General features: G+C 41.0%; 1 protein-coding gene across 4 annotated transcripts in view; it reads right to left on the bottom strand.

Annotated features, from left to right (window-relative positions):
• The window catches only part of ZWILCH (zwilch kinetochore protein), a 47,064-nt gene that overhangs the window by 19,728 nt on the left and 2,810 nt on the right, over nt 1–24,526 (bottom strand). The window contains exons 2-12 of one of the 4 annotated variants that reach the window (XM_025390089.1): nt 23,096–23,147; nt 17,502–17,597; nt 15,615–15,733; nt 12,196–12,395; nt 10,640–10,710; nt 9,818–9,973; nt 7,262–7,333; nt 3,943–4,036; nt 3,411–3,466; nt 1,599–1,704; nt 984–1,063 (exon numbers count right to left, since the gene is read on the bottom strand). In XM_025390089.1, coding sequence (XP_025245874.1) covers nt 984–1,063; nt 1,599–1,704; nt 3,411–3,466; nt 3,943–4,036; nt 7,262–7,333; nt 9,818–9,973; nt 10,640–10,710; nt 12,196–12,395; nt 15,615–15,733; nt 17,502–17,597; nt 23,096–23,147 — 1,102 coding nt within the window. Of the gene's footprint in view, nt 1–983; nt 1,064–1,598; nt 1,705–3,410; nt 3,467–3,942; nt 4,037–7,261; nt 7,334–9,817; nt 9,974–10,639; nt 10,711–12,195; nt 12,396–15,614; nt 15,734–17,501; nt 17,598–23,095; nt 23,239–24,526 lie in introns of all 4 variants that reach the window. The other 3 variants (XM_025390090.1, XM_025390091.1, XM_025390092.1) reach the window with 3 other exon arrangements.

Genomic DNA, 24,526 nt, shown 5'->3' with positions numbered 1-24,526 from the left:
TCAAGCAATTCTCCTGCCTCAGACTCCTGAGTATCTCGGATTACAGGTGCCTGCCACTATGCCCGGCTAATTTTTTTGATTTTCAGTAGAGGCGGGGTTTCACCATATTGACCAGGCTGGTCTTGAGCTCCTGACCTCAAGTGATCTGCCAGCCTCAGTCTCCCAAGAGTTGGAATTACAGGTGTGAGTCACCGCGCTTGACTGGAAAAAGTCATCTGTAACCCTTCCACCAGAGGTGACTGCTCTTAAGATTTTTAGCATATTTGTTTCCATATTTTTCTCTCCAAAAGTTACATTCACATAATTGTGTATATTCCTTTTTATTGAATATTGTTAAGCATTTCTCCATATCATTTGTCAGCATCATTTTTTCAGCAACTACTACATGTGCCATATATAGCTATATCATTATTTACTTAGCCATTCCATTAGCAAGGGAAATTTAGGTCATTTAAAATTTTATGCCAATATAAATGAGGCTGTGATGACTATTCTGATACATAAAGTCTTGATATATATTTATGTGTATGAGCTTAGGGTACATCCTAACAAAAGAATTCTTGGTTCAAAGGCCATGATACATTGTGAGGATCTCAATACATTACCAAAATTGCTTTTTAGAGAACATCCCAATTTGCATTTTCATCAGTAGTGTATGAGAATACTCATTCACAGCAACACTTAACAATGACAATATTAGTAGTTTACACACACTGGGCACTTAACTATGAGCTAGGCACTAGGTGCGTTACACGGATAACATTAGTCAATCCTGGAACACTACGAGGTAGGTACTATTCTTACCTTTACTTTACAGATGAGGATGTTGGGACACAGAAAAGTAAAGGAACCTGGCCAACTTGACACCGCTAGAAAGTAGCAGAGCTGAAATTCAGACTCAGGCAGTCGGCTTCAGAGCCTGTGTTTTTAACCATCATGCCATGCTGCTGAGAAAATGATCTGACACACACTACGAAACCTACCCATGGCTGTATATCACCACGTTGTAGACTCTGGATGATCAATGTGAAACACTTCACCAAGTCTTGGTATGAAATCACACCTTGGAAAACAAGTCAGTGTAACATTATTTTCAGGGTATTTCTACAGATCAAAAATATCATTAATCTTAAGGATACACAAATGAAGTAGAAAGCAAGAATCTGTACTTTATGGGTAGGGGAAAGGGAAATAAATTAAAGTGGCAAAAAAAAAAAAGAGATTTAATGCATTTCTAAAGAAAGAAATCAAACTCAGATTGCCAAAAAACAACACGCTTAGTAAAATACTAAAGAATATCTTTTCCTTTTTATAATAATTATAATTTCAGTAAGGTATATGTTTTGGTTCACATAAATAGAGCATGAAAATTACCTAAGTCTTATACTTAAAAAGGCAGGAGAAAAGGATAATTCTACAAATTACTTTGTCTTAGTACAATTCTTACGCAGAATGTACCAATGTATCGTTAGAAATGAATTAAAGTTAAGAACCAGACTTCCCCACAAGACTAGTGGTACACACTGTAGTATTTCCAAAGGACTTAAAAATAAACCTAAGAAATAAGAGGAAACATTTAAATAATGATGAACACCTACTACTGCTCATTTTGCACCACAGTTGCTCAGCAAAATCAAGATCACTCCGAGCTTTGAAAAGACGCTTGACGGAACGATCGACTGCAGCAGTGTCATGCTTCACTGTCTGAAAAAAAGGCAAGCTTCAGAGAATACTCAGTTTTTTTTTTTAAGTGAAATAATTTAAGCCTTCAAATGCTGCTCTGAGAAATTATGGATTCATGAACACACACAAAGATATGAATGCATTTTCTACAACTTCATTCACTAATGAGGAGATACAAATCAACAGTGAAAAACAAGACCCTTAATATTGTTTTAAAACTATAATGCCTAAAAGTGAGCATTCAGCTTTCCTTTCGTGTAAAAAAAATAATTAAATTACCTTGGTCTCCATTTTCCTATTTGTCAGATGAGAATATGTCTAGTTTAACAGTACGATCTTATAGTATACCAATATATGATGGTAGAGTCATCTTACAGTAATATTAACATGTTCATTTCTACTTCTCTGCAATTGAGCAACTAATAATACATATATATCAGTTCTCTTCAAAAATATTTATCAGTTCTGGCCAGGCAGTGGCTATGCCTGTAATCTCAGCACTTTGGGAGGCCAACGCAGGTGGACTGCTTGAGCCCACGAGTTCAAGACCAGCCTAGGCAATATAGTGAGACCCCCATCTCTACAAAAAATTAAAAAATTAGCCAGACATGGTGGTCCACACCAGTAGTCCCAGCTACTCAAGGACCTGAGGTGGGAGGATCGCTTGAGCCCTGGAGGTCAAAGCTGCAGTGAGCCGTGATGGAGTCACTGTATTCCAGCCTGGGTGACAGAGCAAGACCTTGTCTCAAAAAATAATAATAATAATAAAATTAAATTAAAATATTTATTAGTTCTTAAGGAAAACAATAACCAGTGCTGACAATAAAGATCAACAGAAATTCCCCCTAACATCATCACTGGCCATCAGAGAAATGCAAATCAAAACCACAATGAGATACCATCTCACACCAGTTAGAATGGCGATCATTAAAAAGTCAGGAAACAACAGGTGCTGGAGAGGATGTGGAGAAATAGGAACGCTTTTACACTGTTGGTGGGAGTGTAAACTAGTTCAACCATTGTGGAAGACAGTGTGGCGATTCCTCAAGGATCTAGAACTAGAAGTACCATTTGACCCAGCAATCCCATTACTGGGCATATACCCAAAAGATTATAAATCATGCTGCTATAAAGACACACACACACATACGTTTACCGCGGCACTATTCACAATAGTAAAGACTTAGAACCAACCCAAATGTCCATCATTGATAGACTGGATTAAGAAAATGTGGCACATATACACCATGGAATACTATGCAGCCATAAAAAAGGATGAGTTCATGTCCTTTATAGGGACATGGGTGAAGCTGGAAACCATCATTCTGAGCAAACTATCATAAGGACAGAAAACCAAATACTGCATGTTCTCACTCATAGGTGGGAACTGAACAATGAGAACACATGGACACAGGGTGGGGAACGTCACACACTGGGGCCTGCTGGGGGTGGGGGAGGGGGGAGGGTAGCATTAGGAGATATACCTAATGTAAATGACGAGTTAACGGGTGCAGCACACCAACATGGCACATGTATACATATGTAACAAACCTGCACGTTGTGCACATGTACCCTAGAACTTAAAGTAAAAAAAAAAAAAAAATTCTCCCTAAATGCTGCCTTGATATACCAAATCCATTTGCAATGGTACAACATGAAAGATGTCGGCATAACTGAATTTTAAAAGCTATTTCTGTGTCTATTTCTAACTGATAATAATCACTTACCTCAACCTCAGTGTCTTTTTTTGTAGAATCACCAAATCCATCCAGCTTATTTAAGTCTAGAAAGTGGCAGAAGTGTATTAGCTCTTGATTTTTCTGCTTTCCAAATTATTTCCATCCTAATCCTATTTTCAAATGGTAAATGGGGACAGTAGAAGCATAACTGAGGATTTTAGCAAATCACTGAACTCTCTGGTGGAGACTATAATAGATACCCCTCAGGTGGGGGTGTGAAGATGAACCGAGGTAACAGAAAAGCCCCTGACACCTGGCATCAGGCACGTGCTAGGTATACAGAGGCTACTGTTTCATCTCCTTTTTCCTTCAATCTCAAACATAAATTAAATTTTATTAATTCTTAGGATTACTTAGCTCTGTACCATCAGCAATTCAGAACAAAAGCTGTTCCTCTGACCATTACAGATCTCATAGCTTTGTATATATTCCAATCAAAAAAGAATATCAAGCTTAAAGAGAAACTTATATTTAAACAAAGCAAGTATAAATTCTCAATGAATAAAAACAAGTAATACACCATTCAGAAATTCCTGCACAAGTTCAACAGCAGATTTTGCTTCCAGAGGCTCGAGCCATTCAGTGACACCAGTCCTCAAACCATCAGCCAAAACCTACGGGAGATTTAAAAACCCCAAAAACTTGTTAGCAGAAAACACGGTTTAATCAATAAGGATGTATGTAATAAAAATATTAATTGCAGTAACATTTCTTGAGTGTTTATCACATCCCAGGTACTGCTGTGGTGCTTTATATATAGTACATGTTATTTAATCCTAACAAAACTCTACGGTAGATAATACTATTATTCTCATCTTACTGAGGCTAAGAGAGATTCAGTAACTTGCTCATGGTCACACAATTAGTAACTGACAGAGTCAGGACATATACTCCATGGTCTGATCCCAAAGATGGTGCACTGAACAATGATGCCAAGTGCATAGGTGCTACAGAGGATACTGGGTTTGCCCTGGAGATGCTTGTAACTTTCGCAAAGACAGACAGATAAGACAAATGAAATAGTCTGGGGATGAATAAATGTAAATAGTAAGTGGAAGTTTATATTAAAATATAAAAATGTGTATGTACATACAATATGTCAATAGACTTAAGAAAAAGCAGTCAAGTTAGGCTGCAATAGCCAGTGAAACAACGTGGAACTTCAGTTGCAACTCAAATGTGGGAACCATAGGCTAGCAGGAAAACGGCATGAAATAAGATGAAGAGGATGGTATGATCCCAACCAGGGTAGAAAAAGCAACAAAGCAGCAGCAGGAAATAGAATTAGAAGAAACAGCAGCTAAACCATTAAGGGATCTTCAAAAGTTTTTCAGTTTCATAGGCAGAAAACAGCCAATGTTGATTTTTTTGGCAGGAAAATGACATGATCTAGTTAAGAATTTCTCTATCAGAAGTACCAAGGATGGATTCCTAGGAAAGAGAAAATACAACATTTCCCAGTTGAAATGCTATCACCTCCCACTCCCCGGGGGAGGTCTTTAGAAAACTATGAAGATGGCTGAGCATGGTGGCTCATGCCTATAATCCCAGCACTTTGGGTGGCTGAGGCGGATGGATCACTTGAGGTCAGGAGTTCAAGACCAGCCTAGCCAATGGGGCAATCCACGCTGTATTTTAGTGCAAACCTGCACTAAAAATACAAAAAAATTAGCCGGGCGTGGTGGTGGGTACCTGTAATCCCAGCTACTGGGGAGGCTGAGGCAGGAAAATCACTTGAACCTGGGAGGCGGAGGTTGTAGTGAGCACCACTGCACTCCAGGCTGGGTGACAGAGTGAGACTCCGTCTAAAAAAAAAAAAAAAAAGAAAGAAAAATATGAATATAATTTTGTTGTCATAAATGACTGGGAGTACAAGAGCACTTGGGGCATGGAGTCTGGTGGGGGCCAGAGATGTTAAACATCTTGGTGTGCGCACCATGGTCTCAAATCACAAAGAATGTTCCTGCCCAAATGCCAATAGTGCCCCTGTTGAGAAACAATGAATCATCATTAGTGTGGTCCCAGAAGAAGATGGTAAAGATTTTAACTAAGATGAGCACAGTGAAAGAGACTTCCAAGGAGAAAAAGAATTGTATATGTATGGGGGGAGGGTAGCAAGGTATATGTGGAATTAAAGAAAAAATCCTATCCATTTATAAAACATAGGGGGTTGAACACAGAGAGACTATGGCCACATGTATATCTAAGATTCTGTGGCTTTTTAAGGGAGACTCAAATTAAGCAAACACACAATTAAATAAATTTGTGCCACCTCTTCCATTCACCAGTTTGTCACCTTCAGGCAAAATAACTGAACCAGCTAGCACCATGCGTGGCACATAGCAGAGTGGCAGCTTCTAGCTACAGTAGTATGTAGTGGTGACAGAAATAATAGTTCTTACTAAAGTGAAATATGAGATTTCTAGCCTAGGAAACTGAAGGAATGATGGGACCACAGACAGAAATGCGGGCGTTTTCAAAGAGGATGTAGTCTGGAGAAGATAGTTTCATTTTCGACATACTGACTCTGGAAGCAATAGCACTCTACCCAAGTGGAAAATAATGTGGTGGAAGTTAGAAAGATGGGAAGTGCTATCAGCCTAAAGATGAGGGTTTGGCGCTTGCTCACAAAGGTGTCAGTCAAATCGCTGAGTAGATCAGCTCTCTGCAGGGGTGTGGAGAGAGAAGGGCAGAGATGTGAGGGCAAAAGTATGATGGAGGCCCACAGTAAGGGTCCTAAAAGACGGGCTTTCAAGAAAGAAGAAAGGTGAGAAAGGTAGAAAAACTATCAGTTTTGTAAAAACAGGGAAATAGTACTTACTCATAGGAAGTAAAAGTATCAAAAATAGTTGGTACTATGCTAGATGGTAAGGGCACAATAGGGAACCAGGCACTCAAGTTAGCAGAGGAGACAGATAAGGAAACAAATTACTGTGTTTTATAAACACACCGACAAGAGGTATGTGTGGAGTTCCACAGCAACACAAGCCATTCTGTGAGATCAGTACAACTATCATAGAGAGCTCACCTAGCAAGGAGGTAGGAGAAGTGCATACCAGGTAGATCAAGAGGCACATACCAGAAGGTGATAAGAGTATGACAGGATCTGAGCTACAAGCAAGGAGCTTGATGTGGTGAGGGTTGGGGGTTCAGTGGCAATGGAAGTAAAGTATGAGATTAAGCTAAAAAAATAAGCAGGAGCCAATGAGCACATGAAATCAAAACTACAAAGAGATACCACTTCACTACCGCTAGGATGACTATAATTAAAAAACAGACAATATCAAGTGTTGACAAAGATGAAGAGAAATCAGAACCCTCATATAGTACTGAAAGAAATATAAAATAACATAACCACTTTGGACAATAGTTATACTCTGGCAGTTCCTCAAAAGGTAAATATACAGTTACCATATGATCTAGTAACTCCACCCAAGACATGTGAAAACATGTCTACACAAAAACTTGTATGTAAATGTTCATGGAGGCATTATTCATAATAGCCAAAAAATAGAAACAACTAAGATGTCAATCGACTGATGAATGAACAAAATGTGGTGTATCCACACACAATGGAAAAATAAATAAATCAATTAAAAAAAAATAACACCACCACAAAAGGTAAGAGAAATGTAGCCAGTAACGACCTAATGCTCCCGTTAATTGTAAGGACAACTACCACATAAGTAAAATTAAACTGCCCAAACTGTCAGAGTATCTAATGGATACATAACATCTGAACAAATTTTGAAGAATACAAACCTAAGTAAAAACAACAATAACACACATTTTTATAAAAACATGAGATTGAAGGAAAGGAATTCTGGAAGGATACTCACAAGAAGAAATTTAAGTTCTCTGTAGAGATGATTCAAAGGACCTCTGGGCTCTCCCGATTCCACTTTAATATTCTAAAAAGTTTCCAAAGTCTGTCAGTTTTCCACTGTTAATCCCATCTTCTCTACCTAAGTGTTATACTTGCATTTCAAACTATCCTTCACACATTAAAAAATATATTTCATAAAGGACCAATGAATTGAAAAATGAGGTCAACACATCATTTAGAACATCTCACTCAGAGATTTTGCCATCTTGACCCAATAACCTAAGTTATAACCACTGTATCCTCTTTCTATGCCACAAACAATTGTACCTATGTGGAACAACTGCCCTCCTCACATGCTCTCCTGCCTTTTCCCAAGGAATTTCCAGGATGACAAGGTAGGAGAAATTTAAATAAATATATCTCAAGATTCAGTGATAACTTATCATTATCACAAACCAAAGTGAAATCTCCAATATATCTGTTTATTAGACTCCTTCTAACTAAACAAAGTGTGCTGTCCTAGCCAGAAGTCAATGTCTTACAAACCTAAGATTGCAAACATAAAAAAAGAAAAAGAATAATGTAAATGCCAATGTATGTAAATTCCTATTAAAGGAAAAGTATAAATATAATTATCCATGACCGGGTGTGGTAGCTCACACCTGTAATTCTAGCACTCTGGGAGGCTGAGGCAAGTGGATCACTTGAGGTCACAAGTTCAAGACCAGCCTGGCCAACTTGGTGAAACCTGGTCTCTACTAAAATTACAAAAATTAGCCAGGTGTGGTGGCACGCCCCTGTAATCCCAGCTACTCAGGAGGCTGAGGCAGGAGAATTGCTTGAACCTGGGAGGCAGAGGTTGCAGTCAGCTGAGATCATGCCACTGCACTCCAGCCTGGGTGACAGTAAGACTGTCTCAAAAAAACAATATAATTATCCATAATCTTGCCATTCTGAAGGAACCACTATTAACACTATCCAGGCTTCTGTGTATATATATTTTTTAAAATATAATTGAGATCCCATTACATAAATAATTTTATACTTTTTCTTTTTTAGTTTTTCGTAATAAGCACATCCTATTATTAATATTCGAGATTTTAAAACATGCTTTTAAAGACTGTAAAATATTTCGTCATAAAATTTATTTTAGGCCAGGTATGGTGGCTCATGCCTGTAATCCCAGCACTTTGGGAGGCCGAGGCAGGCAGATCATTTGAGGTAAGTTCGAGACCAGCCTGGCCAAGATGGTGAAACCCCGTCTCTACTACAAATACAAAAAATTTAGCTGGGCATGGTGGCATGCACCTGTAGTCCCACCTACTTGGGAGGCAGAGGCAGGAGAACTGCTTGAACCTGGGAGGGAGGCGAGGTTGCAGTAAGCCGAGATGACGCCACTGTACTCCAGCCTGGGAGACAGAGGGAGACACCATCTCAAAAAGAAAAGAAATCCATTTTAACTATACCCTACTGAACATTTTGGCTTTGTTTATAGTATTTTGGACACACAGCTATATCACTGCACTGAATATCTTACACATGAATTTCTGTTAGCAATTTTGACTAATTTCTTTTTTTTTTGAGACAGAGTCTCACTCTGTCGCCCAGGCTGGAGTGCAGTGACACGATCTTGGCTCACTGCAACGTCTGCCTTCCGGGTTCAAACGATTCTTCTGCCTCAGCGTCCCGAGTATTTGGGACTACAGGAGCGCAACACCACACCCAGCTAACTTTTGTATTTTTAGTAGAGACGGGGTTTCATCATATTGATCAGTCTGGTCTCGAACTCTTGACCCTGTGATCTGTCCTCCTCGGCCTCCCAAAGTGCTGGGATTACAGGCGTGAGCCACTGTGCCTGGCCAATTTTGACTAATTTCTTAAGACAGATTCCTAGAAATGTACATATAGAGTGAAAGGGCTTAATATTATAATGATTCTTGATGTGTTACCAATATCTCTACCCTTTTAAGAATAAGAGGGCCAGGCACAGTGGCTCACGCCTGTAATCCCAGCGTGAGCCACTTTGGGAGGTGGAGGTGGGAGGATCACTTGAGCCCAGAGGTTTGAGACCAGCTTGGAAAACATAGGGAGACTCTGTCCCTACAAAAAAAGTTTAAAAAATTAGGTGTGGAGGCTTTTGCCTGTAGTCCTAGCTACTCAGGAGGCGGAGGTGGGAGGATTGCTTGAGCACAGGAGTTCGAGGCAGCAGTGAGCAGTGATCATGCCACTGCACTCCAGCCTGGGTGACAGAGTAAGACCCTGTCTCAAAACAAAACAAACAAAAAAACACGGATTCACTTGAGTCACCACTCAGGAGACTTTATTCGTCACTAGAAAATTCTTCAGTTATATTACTATAGGGCTGAGGGCAACTGATAGATCAGATCACCTGACAAAACCTTCACTGGCTGCCCTGGTGAGACGTTAGTGGCAAGGTGGGCCTTTCAGAGTTGTCCAAGCTCACACCCAGCAAGTGCCGAGACTAGAAGCATGGAGCACCAGCAACAAGCAAGTAAACCAACATTTAGGACTCTCATGAACCTGGAAACGAAATAGGGTCCACTCTTACCAGAGTTGCAGCTGAAGAGAGTGGAGGGATTTGAAGAATCTCATCCACAGGACTCCAGGAAATATCCAAAGTGATCGCAGTTTGTGATGCTGTGATTGTATCATCCAAGGCAGAGGACTTAAAGAGCTCGTACTGTGCAAAGCCTCTGGATGTTACCTGAAAAGAGTGCACCCAGCAGACCATTTAGCTGTGCTTCCACACGGCCAAAAGCCCATTACCCAAACTATTTTGATCCTTGTCCCCAAAGAAGAAAAAGCACACATGCCATACTTTTATCCCAAATGGAAAAGTAAGACAATTCTTTGAAACCACAAAGATGGCCAGGCGCGGTGGCTCAAGCCTGTAATTCCAGCACTTTGGGAGGCCGAGACAGGCGGATCACGAGGTCAGGAGATCGAGACCATCCTGGCTAACACAGTGAAACTCCGTCTCTACTAAAAAATACAGAAAAAAACCTAGCCGGGCGAGGTGGCGGGCGTCTGTAGTCCCAGCTACTCGGGAGGCTGAGGCAGGAGAATGGCCTAAGCCCGGGAGGCGGAGCTTGCAGTGAGCTGAGATCTGGCCACTGCACTCCAGCCTGGGCTACAGAGCGAGACTCCGTCTCAAAATAAAAATAAAATAAAAAAAGAAACCACAAAGATTAGCTAAAAGGCATGAAGGCATTTTAATTTTGGTCATTAGCTGATATGAAAATAAACATAAACATATTCATACTACAGAAAGATATCTAGTCATCTTAGGAGTGAAAAAAAACCTGTAAACTAGGAAGGCAGGTTGATAACAATTTGAAGAAAATAATATGAGTAGAAGCAAAACACTTACAGTAGACAAGTGATGTCTTTTCTTGTGTAAATTTTTTAGGTTTTCAAGATTTACAGAATAATTTTTATCAGCTATAGGAAATGAAAGAAAGACATGTAAAGGCACAACTCAAAATTACATTGTTAGAGCTACAAAACTGCAATCCCTCACATTCTCAGTGTACTGCAACTCAACAAAATAACTGCTAAAATTAAATTTCAAATCATAGATAAGTGAAATGTTTATAAGAGAATGAAAGTGGGCTGGGTATGGTGGCTCACACATATAAACCCAGCACTTTAGGAGGCCGAGGAGGGAGGATTGTTTGAATCCAGGAGTTTGAGACCAGCCTGGGCAACATAGCAAGACCCTGTCTCTACAGAAAATAAAAAAAATAGCCAGGTGTGGTGGCATGTGCCTGTAGTCCCAGCTATTCGGGAGGCTGTGGTGACAGGATTGCCTGAGCCCAGGAGGTTGAGGCTGCAGTGAGTCATGATTGCGCCACTGCACTCCAGCCTGGGTGACAGAGTAAGATCCTACCTCAAAAAACTAAAAAAAAGAATATAAGTGGAACAGCCAGGCGCAGCAGCACTTGCCTATAATCCCAGCTACTCAGGAGGCTGAGGTGGGAGGACTGCTTCAGGCTAAGAGTTTGAGACCAGCCCGGGCAATATAGTGGGACCCTGTCTTTTAAAAACAAATTAAAAATAAAAATAAAATTAGCTGGGAATGGTTGTGCTCTCCTGTAGTCCCAGCTATTCAGGAGACTATGGTGGGAGGATCACTTGAGCCCAGGAGTTTGAGGCTGCAGTGACCTATGAAGGCACTATGGTACCCCAACCTGGGCTACAGAGTAAGGCCCTGTCTCTAAAAAAAAGTAAATAAAAAATAAAGTGGAGGTTGGGCACGGTGGCTCATGCCTGTAATCCCAGCACTTTGGGAGGCCAAGGCGGGTGGATCATGAGGTCAGGAGTTCAAGACCAGCCTGACCAATACGGTAAAACCCCGTCTCCACTAAAAATACAAAAAAATTAGCCGGGCATGGTGGCGGATGGAGGCCTGTAATTCCAGCTACTCTGGAAGCTGAGGCTTCCAGAACTGCTTGAACCCAGGAGGCGGAAGCTGCAGTGAGCCGAGATTGTGCCACTGCACTCCAGCCTGGGTGACAGAGCGAGACTCTATCTCAAAAAAAATAAATAAATAAACAAATAAAAAATAAAGTGGAATGAGGGTCAATACTACTACCAAAAATACAATTAAATGTCTGAGATTGGAAACATATTGTCAGTTTGTATCTTCCAATGAAAATTTTCAATAATATACGCGTAGAAATAAAATGAAACCCAAATCAGACAAGTGTAAACCTCTTGTCCAGACTTTTGGAGATCTGTTTCTGGTGTTTCCGGAATACCTCCCACATGCTGCAAGTTACACACTAGAGTAGATTTATGGTGATTAATGCAAGTTCTACCTTATGTCATAACAATATCAATTTTCATAAAAAAACATGAAACAGTAACTATACAAATGAATAAATACACACATACACACACACACACTCTAGAGACAGCACTCACCTTTACAACTGACCACATATAAGACAATTCCTGTAATGCTGTTGTTTGTTGTGATAAGCTCAGCTCCTAGCCAACAAGTATCTTCAGGATCTGAACTGTCACATCTTACCCAAAGGGGAGGAAGGGCAGTAACTGGCAGATTAATCTTCAAATGGGTCATATTAGGATTGTGAGCCATGGTGTAAAGTCCAATTAACTGCCTTTAAAACAAGAGTAAGGACAAATTATAGACAGAGATTTCCAATTAAAGAATTTCTTTTTTTTCTGAGAGACAGGGTCTCAGTCTGTTGCCCAGGCTGGAATGCAGTGGTGCAATCATAGTTCACTACAGCCTCGACCTCCTTGGCTCAAGTGATCCTCCTGTCTCAGCCTCCCAAGTAGCTGGGACTACAGACACAAGCCACTGCATCAGGCTTATTTTTATTTTTTGTAGAGAGTGTCTTGCAGTGTTGCCCAGGCTAGTCTCAAACTACTCGCTTCAAGCAATTCTTCTGCCTTAGCCTCCCAAAGTGTTGGGATTATAGTCGTGAGCCACCACATCCAGCCAGAATTTTCTTTTAAAAAGATACGAGGGGTCTTCCATCCTGGCTAACACGGTGAAATCCCATCTCTACTAAAAATACAAAAAAATTAGCCTGGTGTGATGGCGGGTGCCTGTAGATCCAGTTACTCGAGGGGCTGAGAATGGCGTGAACCCAGGAGGCAGAGCTTGCAGTGAGCCCAGATCGTGCCACTGCACTCTAGCTTGGGTGACAGGGTAAGACACCATCTCAAAAAAAAAAAAAAAAAAGATATGAGAGGTCTCACAGAAACAACAACCTAAAACTTAAATAGCAAGATGTATATATATGTATACTTTATCCATTAATAGATTCACCAGGCAAATCAAAATGCATGCACCAGAAAGTGACAAGAGTATGACAGGATTGGAGCTACTATGAGCAGGGAGCTTCAATATGGTGAGGACTGGGGGTTCAGCAGAAGTGGAAGTTCAGTAGAAGAGGTAGGATGTGAGATTAATATAAAGAAGTAAGTAGGAGCCAGGCTGGGCGCAGTGGCTCATGCTTGTAATCCCAGCACTTTGGGAGGCCAAGGCAGGCGGATCACGAGGTCAGGAATTGAGACCAGCCTGACCAACATGGTAAAACCCCATCTCTACTAAAAATACAAAAATTAGCCAGGCATGGTGGCAGGCACCTGAATCCCAGCTACTCAGGAGGCTGAAACAGGAGAATCACTTGAACTCAGGAGGCAAAGGTTGCAGGGAGCTGAGATCACGCCATTGCACTTCAGCCTGGGCAACGGAGTGAGACTCTGCCTCAAAAAAAAAAGAAAGGAAAGAAGTAGGAGCCAATAAGCACAAAATGATGCTCAGTCATTAGTTAGTGAGATAGTTAACAAAATTTGAATATGGGCTCTGATTAGATAATGGTATTGCAATAATATTAGATTTCCAGATTCTGATCATTGTTCCATGGTTATGTAAAAGAATATATTTGTTCACAGAAAATACAAAGAGGAGTATTTAGGGGTAAAAGAGTACCATATCTTCACTACATTGTCAATACTTCATTTTAAAAATGGTGTATGTGTGTATATTACCATATATATATACACACACATACACATACACACAGACTATATTTATAAGAATATATAGTTATAAACGTATTGTTATAATGATATATAGTTGTAATATACATATATACCTATATATGAATACATATATAGCAATATACTGCTTTGCATATATCTATCTAGAAAGACATACGAGAGAGAAAAAGGAAAAGGGGAAGAAGAAGAAAAAGAAGCAAATGCTGCAAAATCTAAGCAACTGGTGAATCTGGATTAAGGATATACAGAAGTTCATGTACTATTCTTGTAACTTTCCTGTAAATTTGAAAGTATATCAAAATTAAAAGTCACCAAAAAATGTGGCTTACATTTTTATTCTTCAAAGACATGAAAACTAAATTGATTACCAACAGATGTCCAGGAAAAAAATTTCCAGGGGATTTTATTTCCAAAAAGAGGTGAAATAATCCCAGAAGGAAAATGCAAGAAGAAATGGAGAGCAAAGAAATAAGCACATCAATCAACCCACATAAACACTGGCTGGAGAAAATAATACAAATAAATAACATTAAAGTTGTAGGGAGAAAACAGGCCAAATATGACTGAAATCAAGGACCTATGAAGGAAAAGGCTGATTAAACTTTTAAAACTTCTAGGCTGGGCATGGTGGCTAACGCCTGTAATCCCAGCACTTTGGGAGGCCTAGGCAGGTGGATCCACCTGAGGTGAGAGTTCAAGACCAGCCTGGCTAACGTGGTGAAATCCCGTTTCTACTAAAAATACAAAAAGTTAGCCAGACATGGTGGTGTATGCCTGTAATCTCAGCTACTCAGGAGCCTGAGGCCGGAGAATCACTTGAACCCAGGAGGCAAGAGGATGCAGTGAGCTGAGATTGCACCATTGCATTCCAGCTTAGGCAATAAGAGCAAAACTCCGTATCAAAAAAAAAAAAAGAAAAAAGAAACTTCCATAGAGGAAAATAAAAACCAGCATGAAGGAATCATTTTGTGAATGTTATTACAGTAGTTATCATTCTCATACCATTCTGTTAGTATTTCCATGACTATATCCACCAGAACATCTGGAAGACAAGGACTTTCTGGTTTTGGAGGCAGGCGGAGGCTGGACCGGGCTGGACAGAGGGAACTATGCATAGCCACACAGTGGGGAGGCAGGAAGCGAAGCTGGAGAGGAAGCCAGAGGCTCTCAGGTTTCTAACAGGGGCATTACTGGCACCCTGGGTGAGATAACTGCTCATTGTGCGGGAGAGTCCCATGCACTGCAGGATGTTTGCCATCCACGGCCCAGGTTCACTAAATGCCAGTAGCTCCCCTCAGTCACTGTGACTAACCAAATACTCCCCTATATTTCCAATTCCCTCTGGGTGTGGTACCACCCCTGGTGGAGGCCCAGTGGGGCTAGGCAATGAAGGTTCCTATATGTCATTCTTAAGGAATTTGGGTTTTATCATGAAGCCGATAAAGAACCACTAAAGGATTTTAAGCAGGAAAGAAGCTTGGTCAGGCTTTCACTTGGAAGAGTGAAAGAAAGACAGGAAGAAAGACTGGAGGGGAACCAGATTACACATAAGGAAAACAATTGAGAAACAACAATAAATTGGTATAGAGGTGTAGAGAAAGGGAAGATAACTGCAGTATTCTTGGTCACATTTGGGATACCTATCAGATATTTAAGTAGAACTATCCTTAGTTGGGTATACTTATGGGGGGTTGGGGAGATGAAGGAAGATATAAGGGCTAGAGGCCTATTTTTCCCAATGTTTATAAGAATGTTTCAATTTAAATCCTAGTCACCACCCTTACTCAGCATAAGAGAAAACCTACCTTGCCTTCCCAACTGGTAAAGCAAGTGGTCCAACATTTTCGCCAGTAGAGAAATCAGATATGGCAGTTTCTTCAGATTGAAGTTCTTCAATATGACTTGTTTCTTCCTTTTCTAAAGGCTTTAAAAATGTTCTTAATTATTTAACCAGACAAAAGAGCACTTAAAATAACAGTCGATTCTTTACTATGCTACAGAATAATGACAAGCAGAACATACGACAAGGGTACTTATTTCTATACCCTTAAGCACAAATGATTGGGTTTTGGCAAGAATAGCCACAAACTAGCATGGTACCAAAAAATCCATTAGGAGCATTTCCACTGTCCTATAAAAAGATACTGACCTTAGTTGCTAATGGCAAAGGAAGCAACCGATGCTTTTAGAAAAGGAAGTGCTCAGCAGGACATGGTGTCGCATGCCTGTAATCCCAGCATTCTGGGAGGCTGAGGAGGATCACTTAAGCCCAAGAGGTCGAGACAAACCTGGGCAACACAGGGAGACCTGTGTCTACCAAAAAAAAAAAAAATCAGCCAGGGTGGTGACATGCACCTGTGGTCCCAGTTAGTCAGGAGGCTGAGGAGGAAGGATTGCTTAAGCTTGGGAGGTGGAGGCTGCAGTGAACCATGACAGTACCATGGCACTCCAGCCTGTGCGACAGAGCGAGGCTATCTTAAAAGTAGAAAAGGAAGTGCTCCAACATGCACAAAATGATTAGGTAAAGGTAAAATACAAAGGAAACCCAGATGTTCTTGGATTTTTCACTCTCAAAACAGGAAGACCTTCTTTCTGGGCTATAACCTTAGGCCCACAGTCTTTTTTATCTATTCCTCTTAGGGCAATAACCTCTGATTGGTGTTAGTGGGTACAATTAACCATGTGTTTACAAAATAGCTCAGGCTTGCCAATAATAACAACAAGGGAGTTTTTCAGCGAGATGAAACTGTTACATATCCTGATTGTGGTGCTGACTGCAAGAATCTACGTATGTGTTAAAATTCATGGAACTGAACAACAAAAGAAATAAGTTGGCAGGGTGGCAGCGCGAGGTGGCTCACCCCTGTAATCCCAGCACTTTGGGAGGCCAAGGTGGGCAGATTATGACGTCAGGAGATCGACATCATCCTGGCTAATATAGTGAAACTCTTTCTCTACTAAAAATACAAAAAAAAAAAAAAAAAAGCCGGGCGTGGTGGCAGGTGCCTGTAATCCCAGCTACTCGGGAGGCTGAGGCAGGGGAATTGCTTGAACTCGGGCGGCGAAGGTTGCAGTGAGCTAAGATCACACCACTACACTCCAGCCTGGGTGACAGAGCAAGACTCCATCTTAAAAAAAAAAAAAAAAAGGCCAGGTGCTGTGGCTCATGCCCGTAATCCCAGCACTTTGGGAGGCCGAGGCGGGTGGGTCATCTGCGGTCGGGAGTCTGATACTAGCTTGACCAACATGGAAAAACCCCATCTCTACTAAAAATACAAAATTAGCTGGCCGTGGTAGCAGGTGCCTGTAATCCCAGCTACTCGGGAGGCTGAGGCAGGAGAATCGCTTGAACCTGGGAGGCAGAGGTTGCAGTGAGCTGAGATTGCGCCATTGCACTCCAGCCTGGGTGACAAGAGCGAGACTCTGTCTCAAAAAAAAGAAAGAAATAAGTCAATTTTATCGATTTATTGATAATTTTACTTGCTTCTTTCTTAACGAGGCTACTAGAAAATGTTAAATTGCATATATGGTTCATATTTATTTGTACTGGACAGCACTATACTTACTCCTAAAAGAATGAGAACTCATTTTCACTGATGCTGATTTTAAAAGGTGTACATGTTAGATTATTCCCAAGAAACCATATTTGGTTATGGAGAATTAAACAATCACAAAGTCAAACCACTACTTACCACTTTTTCCACTATGAATACTAGGTCATTTTCATTTAGAATATTTTTCAAAGGATTTGGTTGGCCTTTGCTGATCAACTGCACTTGGACATCAGCCTGTTAAAACAGGTATCAAACAATGTTATATATACACTTGTATATTTCTACTATTTAAACACATAAAGACCAGTTCTATGCAAGTCAACGGAAAATGTCCTTAAGAGACAGAGTCTCGGCCAGGCGCGGTGGCTCACATCTGTAATCCCAGCACTTTGGGAGGCCAAAGTGGGCGGATCACGAGGTCAGGAGATCGAGACCATCCTGGTTAACACAGTGAAACTCCGTCTCTACTAAAAATACAAAACATTAGCCAGGCGTGGTGGTGGGCGCCTGTAGTCCCAGTTGCTTGGGAGGCTGAGGCAGGAGAATGGTGTGAACCCAGGAGGCGGAGCTTATAGTGAGCCAAGATCGTGCCACTGCACTCCAGCCTGGGGGATAGAGTGAGACTCCGTCTCAAAAAAAAAAAAAAAAAAAATGAAAAAAAGAGACGGAGTCTCACTATATTGCCCAGGCTGGAGTGCAATGGCTATTCATAGGCACAGGCATAGTGCATTACAGCCTCAAACTCCTGGGCTCAAGCAATCCTCCCATTTCAGCCTCCCTAGTAGCTGGAACTTCAGGTGTGTGCCACCACACCTGGTTAATTATTTTATTTTTCATACAGATGGGGTCTCGCTATATTGTCCAGGCTGGTCTCAAAATTCTTGCCTCAAGCAATCCTCCCACCTCAGTCTCCCAAAGTGCTGAGATTACAGGCATGAGCCACTGTCCTGGCCAAAACTTTATACATTCTCATTCCAACTGGAAGTTTATTCAAAAGTTTGAAAACAGGCTGGGTGCAGCAGCTCACGCATGTAATCCCAGCACTTTGGGAGGCCGAGGCAGGCAGATCACTTGAGGTCAGGAGCTTGAGACCAGCCTGCCAACATGCGGAAACCCTGTCTCTACTAAAAATACAAAAATTAGGCCAGGCACAGTGGCTCACGCCTGTAATCCCAGAACATTGGGAGGCTGAGGCGGGTGGATTGCTTGAGGTCAGGACTTCAAGACCAGCCTGCCCAAACTGGTGAAACTCCATCTCTAAGACTACAAAATATTAGGCAGGCATGGTGGTGGAGGCCTGTAATCCCAGCTACTCAAGAGTCTGGGGCAGAAATCGCTTGAACCTGGAATGTGGAGCTTGCAGCGGGCCAAAATGTGCCACTGCACTCCAGCCTGGGCAACAGAGCGAGACTCCATCTTAAAAAATAAGAAAAAATAAGTAAATAAAAATGCAAAAATTAGCTGGGCATAGTGGTGGGTGCCTATAATCCCAGCTACTTGGGAGGCTGAGGCAGGAGAATTGCTTGAATCCAGAAGGTAGAGGTTGCAGTGAGTCGATATCATGCCACTGCACTCCAGCCTGGGCAATGGAGTGAGATTCTGCCCAAGATAATCATTACTGTTATTAGCCTGGTTTATTTAAATGTATTTAAATATAACTCTATTTAAATACAAATGTATGCTGGACACAGTGGCACCTATAATCCCAGCTAATCGGGAGGCTGAGATGGGAGGATGGTTTCAGGCCAGGAATTTGAGACAAGTTACAACACAGCAAGACTATGTCTCTAAAAAAAAGAAAAGAAAGAAAAAAAAAATTAGCCAGGTATGGTGGTGCACTGGTAGTCCCAGTTACTTGGGAGGCTGAGGTGTGAGGATCACTTGAGCCCAGGAGTTTGAGGCTGCAGTGAACTTTGATCACACTACTGAACTTCAGCCTGGGCAACAGAGTAAGATCCCATCTCTTTAAAACATCCTAATAAAAATAGAAATGCATCTATTTAGATATCTAGATAGGATTTTGCCTAATAAAAACAGGATTCTAATAGTTTTATATCATGAATGTCTATGTCATTCAATGTTCTTTGGCAGTCTAGTACCACAGCTCTTTTGTCACATAACTAATTCCATATTGTATGACACTTTAGTAGTTTCCAGTTTTTTGCTATTATAAACAATTGATGACATCAATTCAAGTGAACACTTTTGAATTATTTTCTTAAGATGAATACCTAAAATCACACTGATACTATCAGACTGCCTTTCAACATGTTGCACCTACACATTTATACTTCCATCACTTATATCAGCACATTAAGCATTTTCATGGCAGGGCACAGTGGCTCACGACTATAATCCTAGTACTTTGGGAGGCCAAGGCAGATGGATCACCTGAGGTGGGGAGTTTGAGACCAGCCTGGCTAAGATGGTGAAACTCCGTCTCCACTAAAAATACAAAATTAGCAGGGCGTGGTGGCGGGTGCCTATAATCCCAGCTACTTGGGAGGCTGAGGCAGTAGAATCACTTGAACCTGGGAGGCAGAGGTGCAGTGAGCTGGGATCATGCCACTACACCCCAGCCTGGATGACAGAGTGACTCCATCTCAAAAAAAAAAAAGAAAGAAAGAAAAAAAGCATTTTCATTGTTTATTTTTACCATCTCACAGTAAAACATAAGATCTTACTGTTTTGTCATGTTTGATCAATAATGACGGTGAACAGTTTCTTTTTATTTATTTATTTATTTTTTTGAAGACAGGGTCTCGCTCTGTCACCCAACTGGAGTGCAGTGGCACGATCTTGGCTCATTGCAGCCTTAACCTCCCAGGCTCAAGTGATCCTCCCACCTCAGCCTCCCAGTAGTAGTAGCTGGGACTATAGGTGCATGACACTACACCCAGCTAATGTTTTTGCTTTTTGCAGAGACAAGGTCTCACCATATTGCCCAGGCTGGTCTCAAACTCCTCAGCTCAAGCAATCTTCCCACCTCAGCCTCCCAATGTGCTAGGATTACAGGTGTGAGCCACCACACTTGGCCAAGGTAAACAGCAGTTTCTAATATGCTTATTAATCATAAATATCTCTCATTATTTGAAACCATTTGGCTTCTTAGTTTGGATACTAAAGCATGAAGAAACCAAGCACAGAGAGCCAAAGATACTGTGTTATTCTAATCTACTAGGTTCTACTCTACTGAGTTTCAGGTACTATTGTGGGTTGAATCGTGTCCCCCAAAATGGTATCTTAAGGATCTAACCTCCAGTTCCTATACATGTGACTCTACTTGGAAATAAAATCTTGGAAATGTAATCAAGATGAGGATTAATTTGGATTAGGGCAAGCCCGAAATCCAATGACTGGTATACTTAAAAGGAAAGAGAGTTAGAGGCATAGACACACAGGGGGAGTACCACATGTCTACAGAAGCAGAGATTGGAGTAATGTGTTTACAAGCCAAGCAATACCAAAGTTTGCTGGAAATCATCAGAAGCTAGAAAGAGGCAAGGAAAGATTCTTTCTTAGAGAATTCAGACAAAGCATGCCCCTGCTGACACCTTAATTTCAGAATTTTAGTCTCCAGAACAGGGAGAGAATAAATTTTTGTGTTTGAAGCTGCCTAATTTGCAGTATTTTGCTATAGCAGCTCTAGGAAACTAATACAGATATCAAGCAACAAAAATTCAGGCAGGAAGGGATAAATGAGTTTACGCAGATATATCTGATTCTTGAGTTTGGTTAGTGAGAATTCAGACAGTGAAGGGTAACTCTATTTGTACGTTTCTTTCTTGATTACTTACTCATGTCCTTTGCCTATTCTTCTTTTATAGTTTTTTGTCTTTCTCATTGATTTTTATTTTTTTGAGATAGTCTTGCTCTGTCACCCAGGCTGGAGTGCAGTGGTGCGATCTCTGCTCACTGCAACCTCTGCTTCCCAGGTTCAAGCAATTCTTCTGCCTCAGCCTCCCAAGTAGCTGGGACTACAGACACGAGCTACCGCACCTGGCATTTTATTTTATTTTATTATTATTATTTTTTGAGATAGAGTCTCACTCTGTTGCCCAGGCTGGAGTACAATGGCTTAATCTTGCCTCACTGCAACGTCTGTCTCCCAGGTTCAAGTGATTCTCCTGCCTCAGCCTCCCGAGTAGCTGGGACTACAGGCACATGCCACGATGCCCAGCTAATTTTTGTGTCTTTTAGTAGAGCTGGGGTTTCACCATGTTAGCCAGGCTGGTATCGAACTCCTGACTTCAGGTGATCCACCCACTTCAGCCTCCCAAAGTGCTGCAATTACAGGCATAAGCCATCATGCCCGGCCATCTTTCTTATTGATTTTTAAGAGCTATATATCATTATATATATATGTGTGTGTGTGTATTATGTGTGTGTGTGTGTATATATATATATATATACACACACACACATAGATAAATATAGATAGTACAGCTTCTCATTCATGAGTATTTCCCCCCAGCTTGTCTGTTAACATATACTTCATTTTAGTTTGCTAATTATTTCATGGACATAGGTTTTATCTCCCCAACTATGGAGAGTTTACTTATGAAACACTTAGCACATATTAGATGCTAAATAAATACATGAATGTTTATAGCAGCTTTCGTAATCATCAAAAACTGGAAACAACCCAATGTCCTTCAACTGGTGAACGGATAACCAAACTACGGTACATCCATACAACGGAATACTACTCAGAAACAGAATGAACTGCTGACACACACAACAACATAGGTGAATCTTAAATGCATTATACTAATTGAAAGAAGCCAGAATCAAAGGCTGTATGATTTTATTTATAGGACATTCTGGAAAAGGTAAAACTACAGAGACAAAAACTAGATTAATTTTTGCCAGGAACTAAGGGATGGGAAAGGGCTGACTGTAAAGGGACAAAAGAACATTTTTTGAGATGATAGAAATATTCTATATCTTGATTACAGGGTGATGACCAAATAATTTATCAGAAGTCATCGAACAGGCTGGGTGTAGCGGCTCATGCCTGTAATCCCAGCACTTTGGGAGGCCAAGGCAGGTGGATTGTTTGAGGTCAGGAGTTGGAGACCAGCCTGGTCAACATGGTGAAACCGTCTCTACTAAAAATACAAAATTAGCCAGGTGTGGTGGCACATGCCTGTAGTCCCAGCTACTCAGGAGGCTGAGACAGGAGAATTGCTTGAATCCGGGAGCAGAGGGTGCAGTGAACTGAGATCGCACCACTGCACTCCAGCCTGGTCGAGACACAGCAAGACTTCATCTCAAAAAAAAAAAAAAAGGTCATAGAACGGTACCCTAAAAGGATAAAATTTACTGTATATAAATTAACTTCAATAAACTTGACTTTTAAAAACAGACAACTGGCCAGGCGTGGTGGCTCATGCCTGTAAGCCCAGCACTTTGGGAGGCCAAGGCGGGTGGATCACCTGAGGTTGAGAGTTGGAGACCAGCCTGGCCTGACCAATGTGGTGAAACCCTGTCTCTACTAAAAATACAATAATGAGCCAGTTGTGGTGGCCTGTGTCTGTGGTCCCAGCTACTCAGGAGGCTGAGACAGGAGAGTTTCTTGAACCTGGGAGGTAGAGGTTGCAGTGAGCCAAGATCATGCCATTGCACTCCAGCCTGGGTGACAGAGCGAGGCTCCGTCTCAAAATAAAAATAAAAATAAAAACAGATAATTTTAGGATTATAGTTGTGTTTAAAAACCAAATTGTTCATACCTCATAGAGAAATGGGTCTTTATGGACTCCTTTCTTTTCTTCATTAAATGCCCTGAAATGCAGAACCACATGTGAAAAATAGAACATTATCTCTCCTGTTATCACACTCAGGAGTCAGTCATCACTTTATCTCTGCAGGACACCTATGGGAAAGGCAAAAAGCACATACTTACAGCAGCCCTAAGATATAATTGGGGAGAGAGAAAAAAAGCAGAAAAGAAGCATTAGGTTAAGAAGAAAAGAGAAACAAAAAAGAAACCTGGGATAGAGATGAATAGACTGTTGCCCTCAATTGGGTACAACTGATTCTCAGAGGCAGCAGGAAATTGGGGTGCCTACCTCTACTCTGTGTCTTTTCAAACACATCACCAGTTAAAATTAAAATGTAACTTGCCACATGACCTTTCGAAGTAAAACTGATTGGATTCTGATCTGTTACGGAATCAGTAGGTCACCACAGAGAAGTTACTTAAGGGTCCTGGGCCTTAGATTTCTAGGGCTAAAATGGAAGCATCTGTCCTCCATTTTTAAAACTTGTTACTCAAAGTTAGTAGATTTGATTATGTTGAACATCTCCTTTTCAAAATGTAAGCATGAAACTCTAGGATATCATTTAATTATTATCCTTTAATTCAAGAAAGTTTTAAAATAGTGAATCTAAAGCACTTAAACTGTAATCCGTTAACATGCCAAAATGCACACCAGCCTGATCTACACTGAAAACAAATCTTTAGTCATTGAAGGAACCCAACAGAACTGTTTCAAGAAACCATTTATATCTATATTTGATCTAATACTATATGACTTCCTGAAACAGAAACAGAAGAGCTAGGCCTATGACTAATTCACTTTTGCCATATTGTGAAAGATTGTGATTTATCCTTACAGATGTTTATGTCTTATAACTCAGGGATGTTATTTAATCAGTCTTTTTTTTTTTTTTTTTTTTTTGAGATGGAGTCTCGCTCTGTCGCTCAGGCTGGAGTTGGAGTGCAGTGGTGCGATCTGGATTCACTGCAAGCTCCGCCTCCCGGGTTCATGCCATTCTCCTGCTTCAGCCTCCCTAGCAGCTGGGACTACAGGAGCCTGCCACCACGCCTGGCTAATTTTGTTTTTGTAGAGATGGGGTTTCACCGTGTATTTAATCAGTCTTGCAATAATGTCTCAAGCATGTGTAATAGAGGCCAGTCACTCCTGCTAAATGCTGAGAATATCAAACAAAAGCATAGTCCCTGGTTCATAGTCCTAACTGGATTCCAACAAGTAAACCACAGTTCCATGGTGATAAGTGCTCCGAGAGGCAAGCATAGGAAGCTATGGTAGAAATTTAGCTATAGGGCTTAAAATTTATCCTGAAAGCCACGAGGAACTCACTAAATGACTTTAAATGGGAAAGATCTGACAGTAACGTGGAGGGTAATAACTTGCAGT

Source organism: Theropithecus gelada, chromosome 7a, assembly GCF_003255815.1.
Source record: "Theropithecus gelada isolate Dixy chromosome 7a, Tgel_1.0, whole genome shotgun sequence".
NCBI lineage: Eukaryota > Metazoa > Chordata > Mammalia > Primates > Cercopithecidae > Theropithecus > Theropithecus gelada.
The sequence above is the reverse complement of the archived record's forward strand: the minus strand, read 5'-3'. Positions and strand labels throughout refer to the sequence as shown.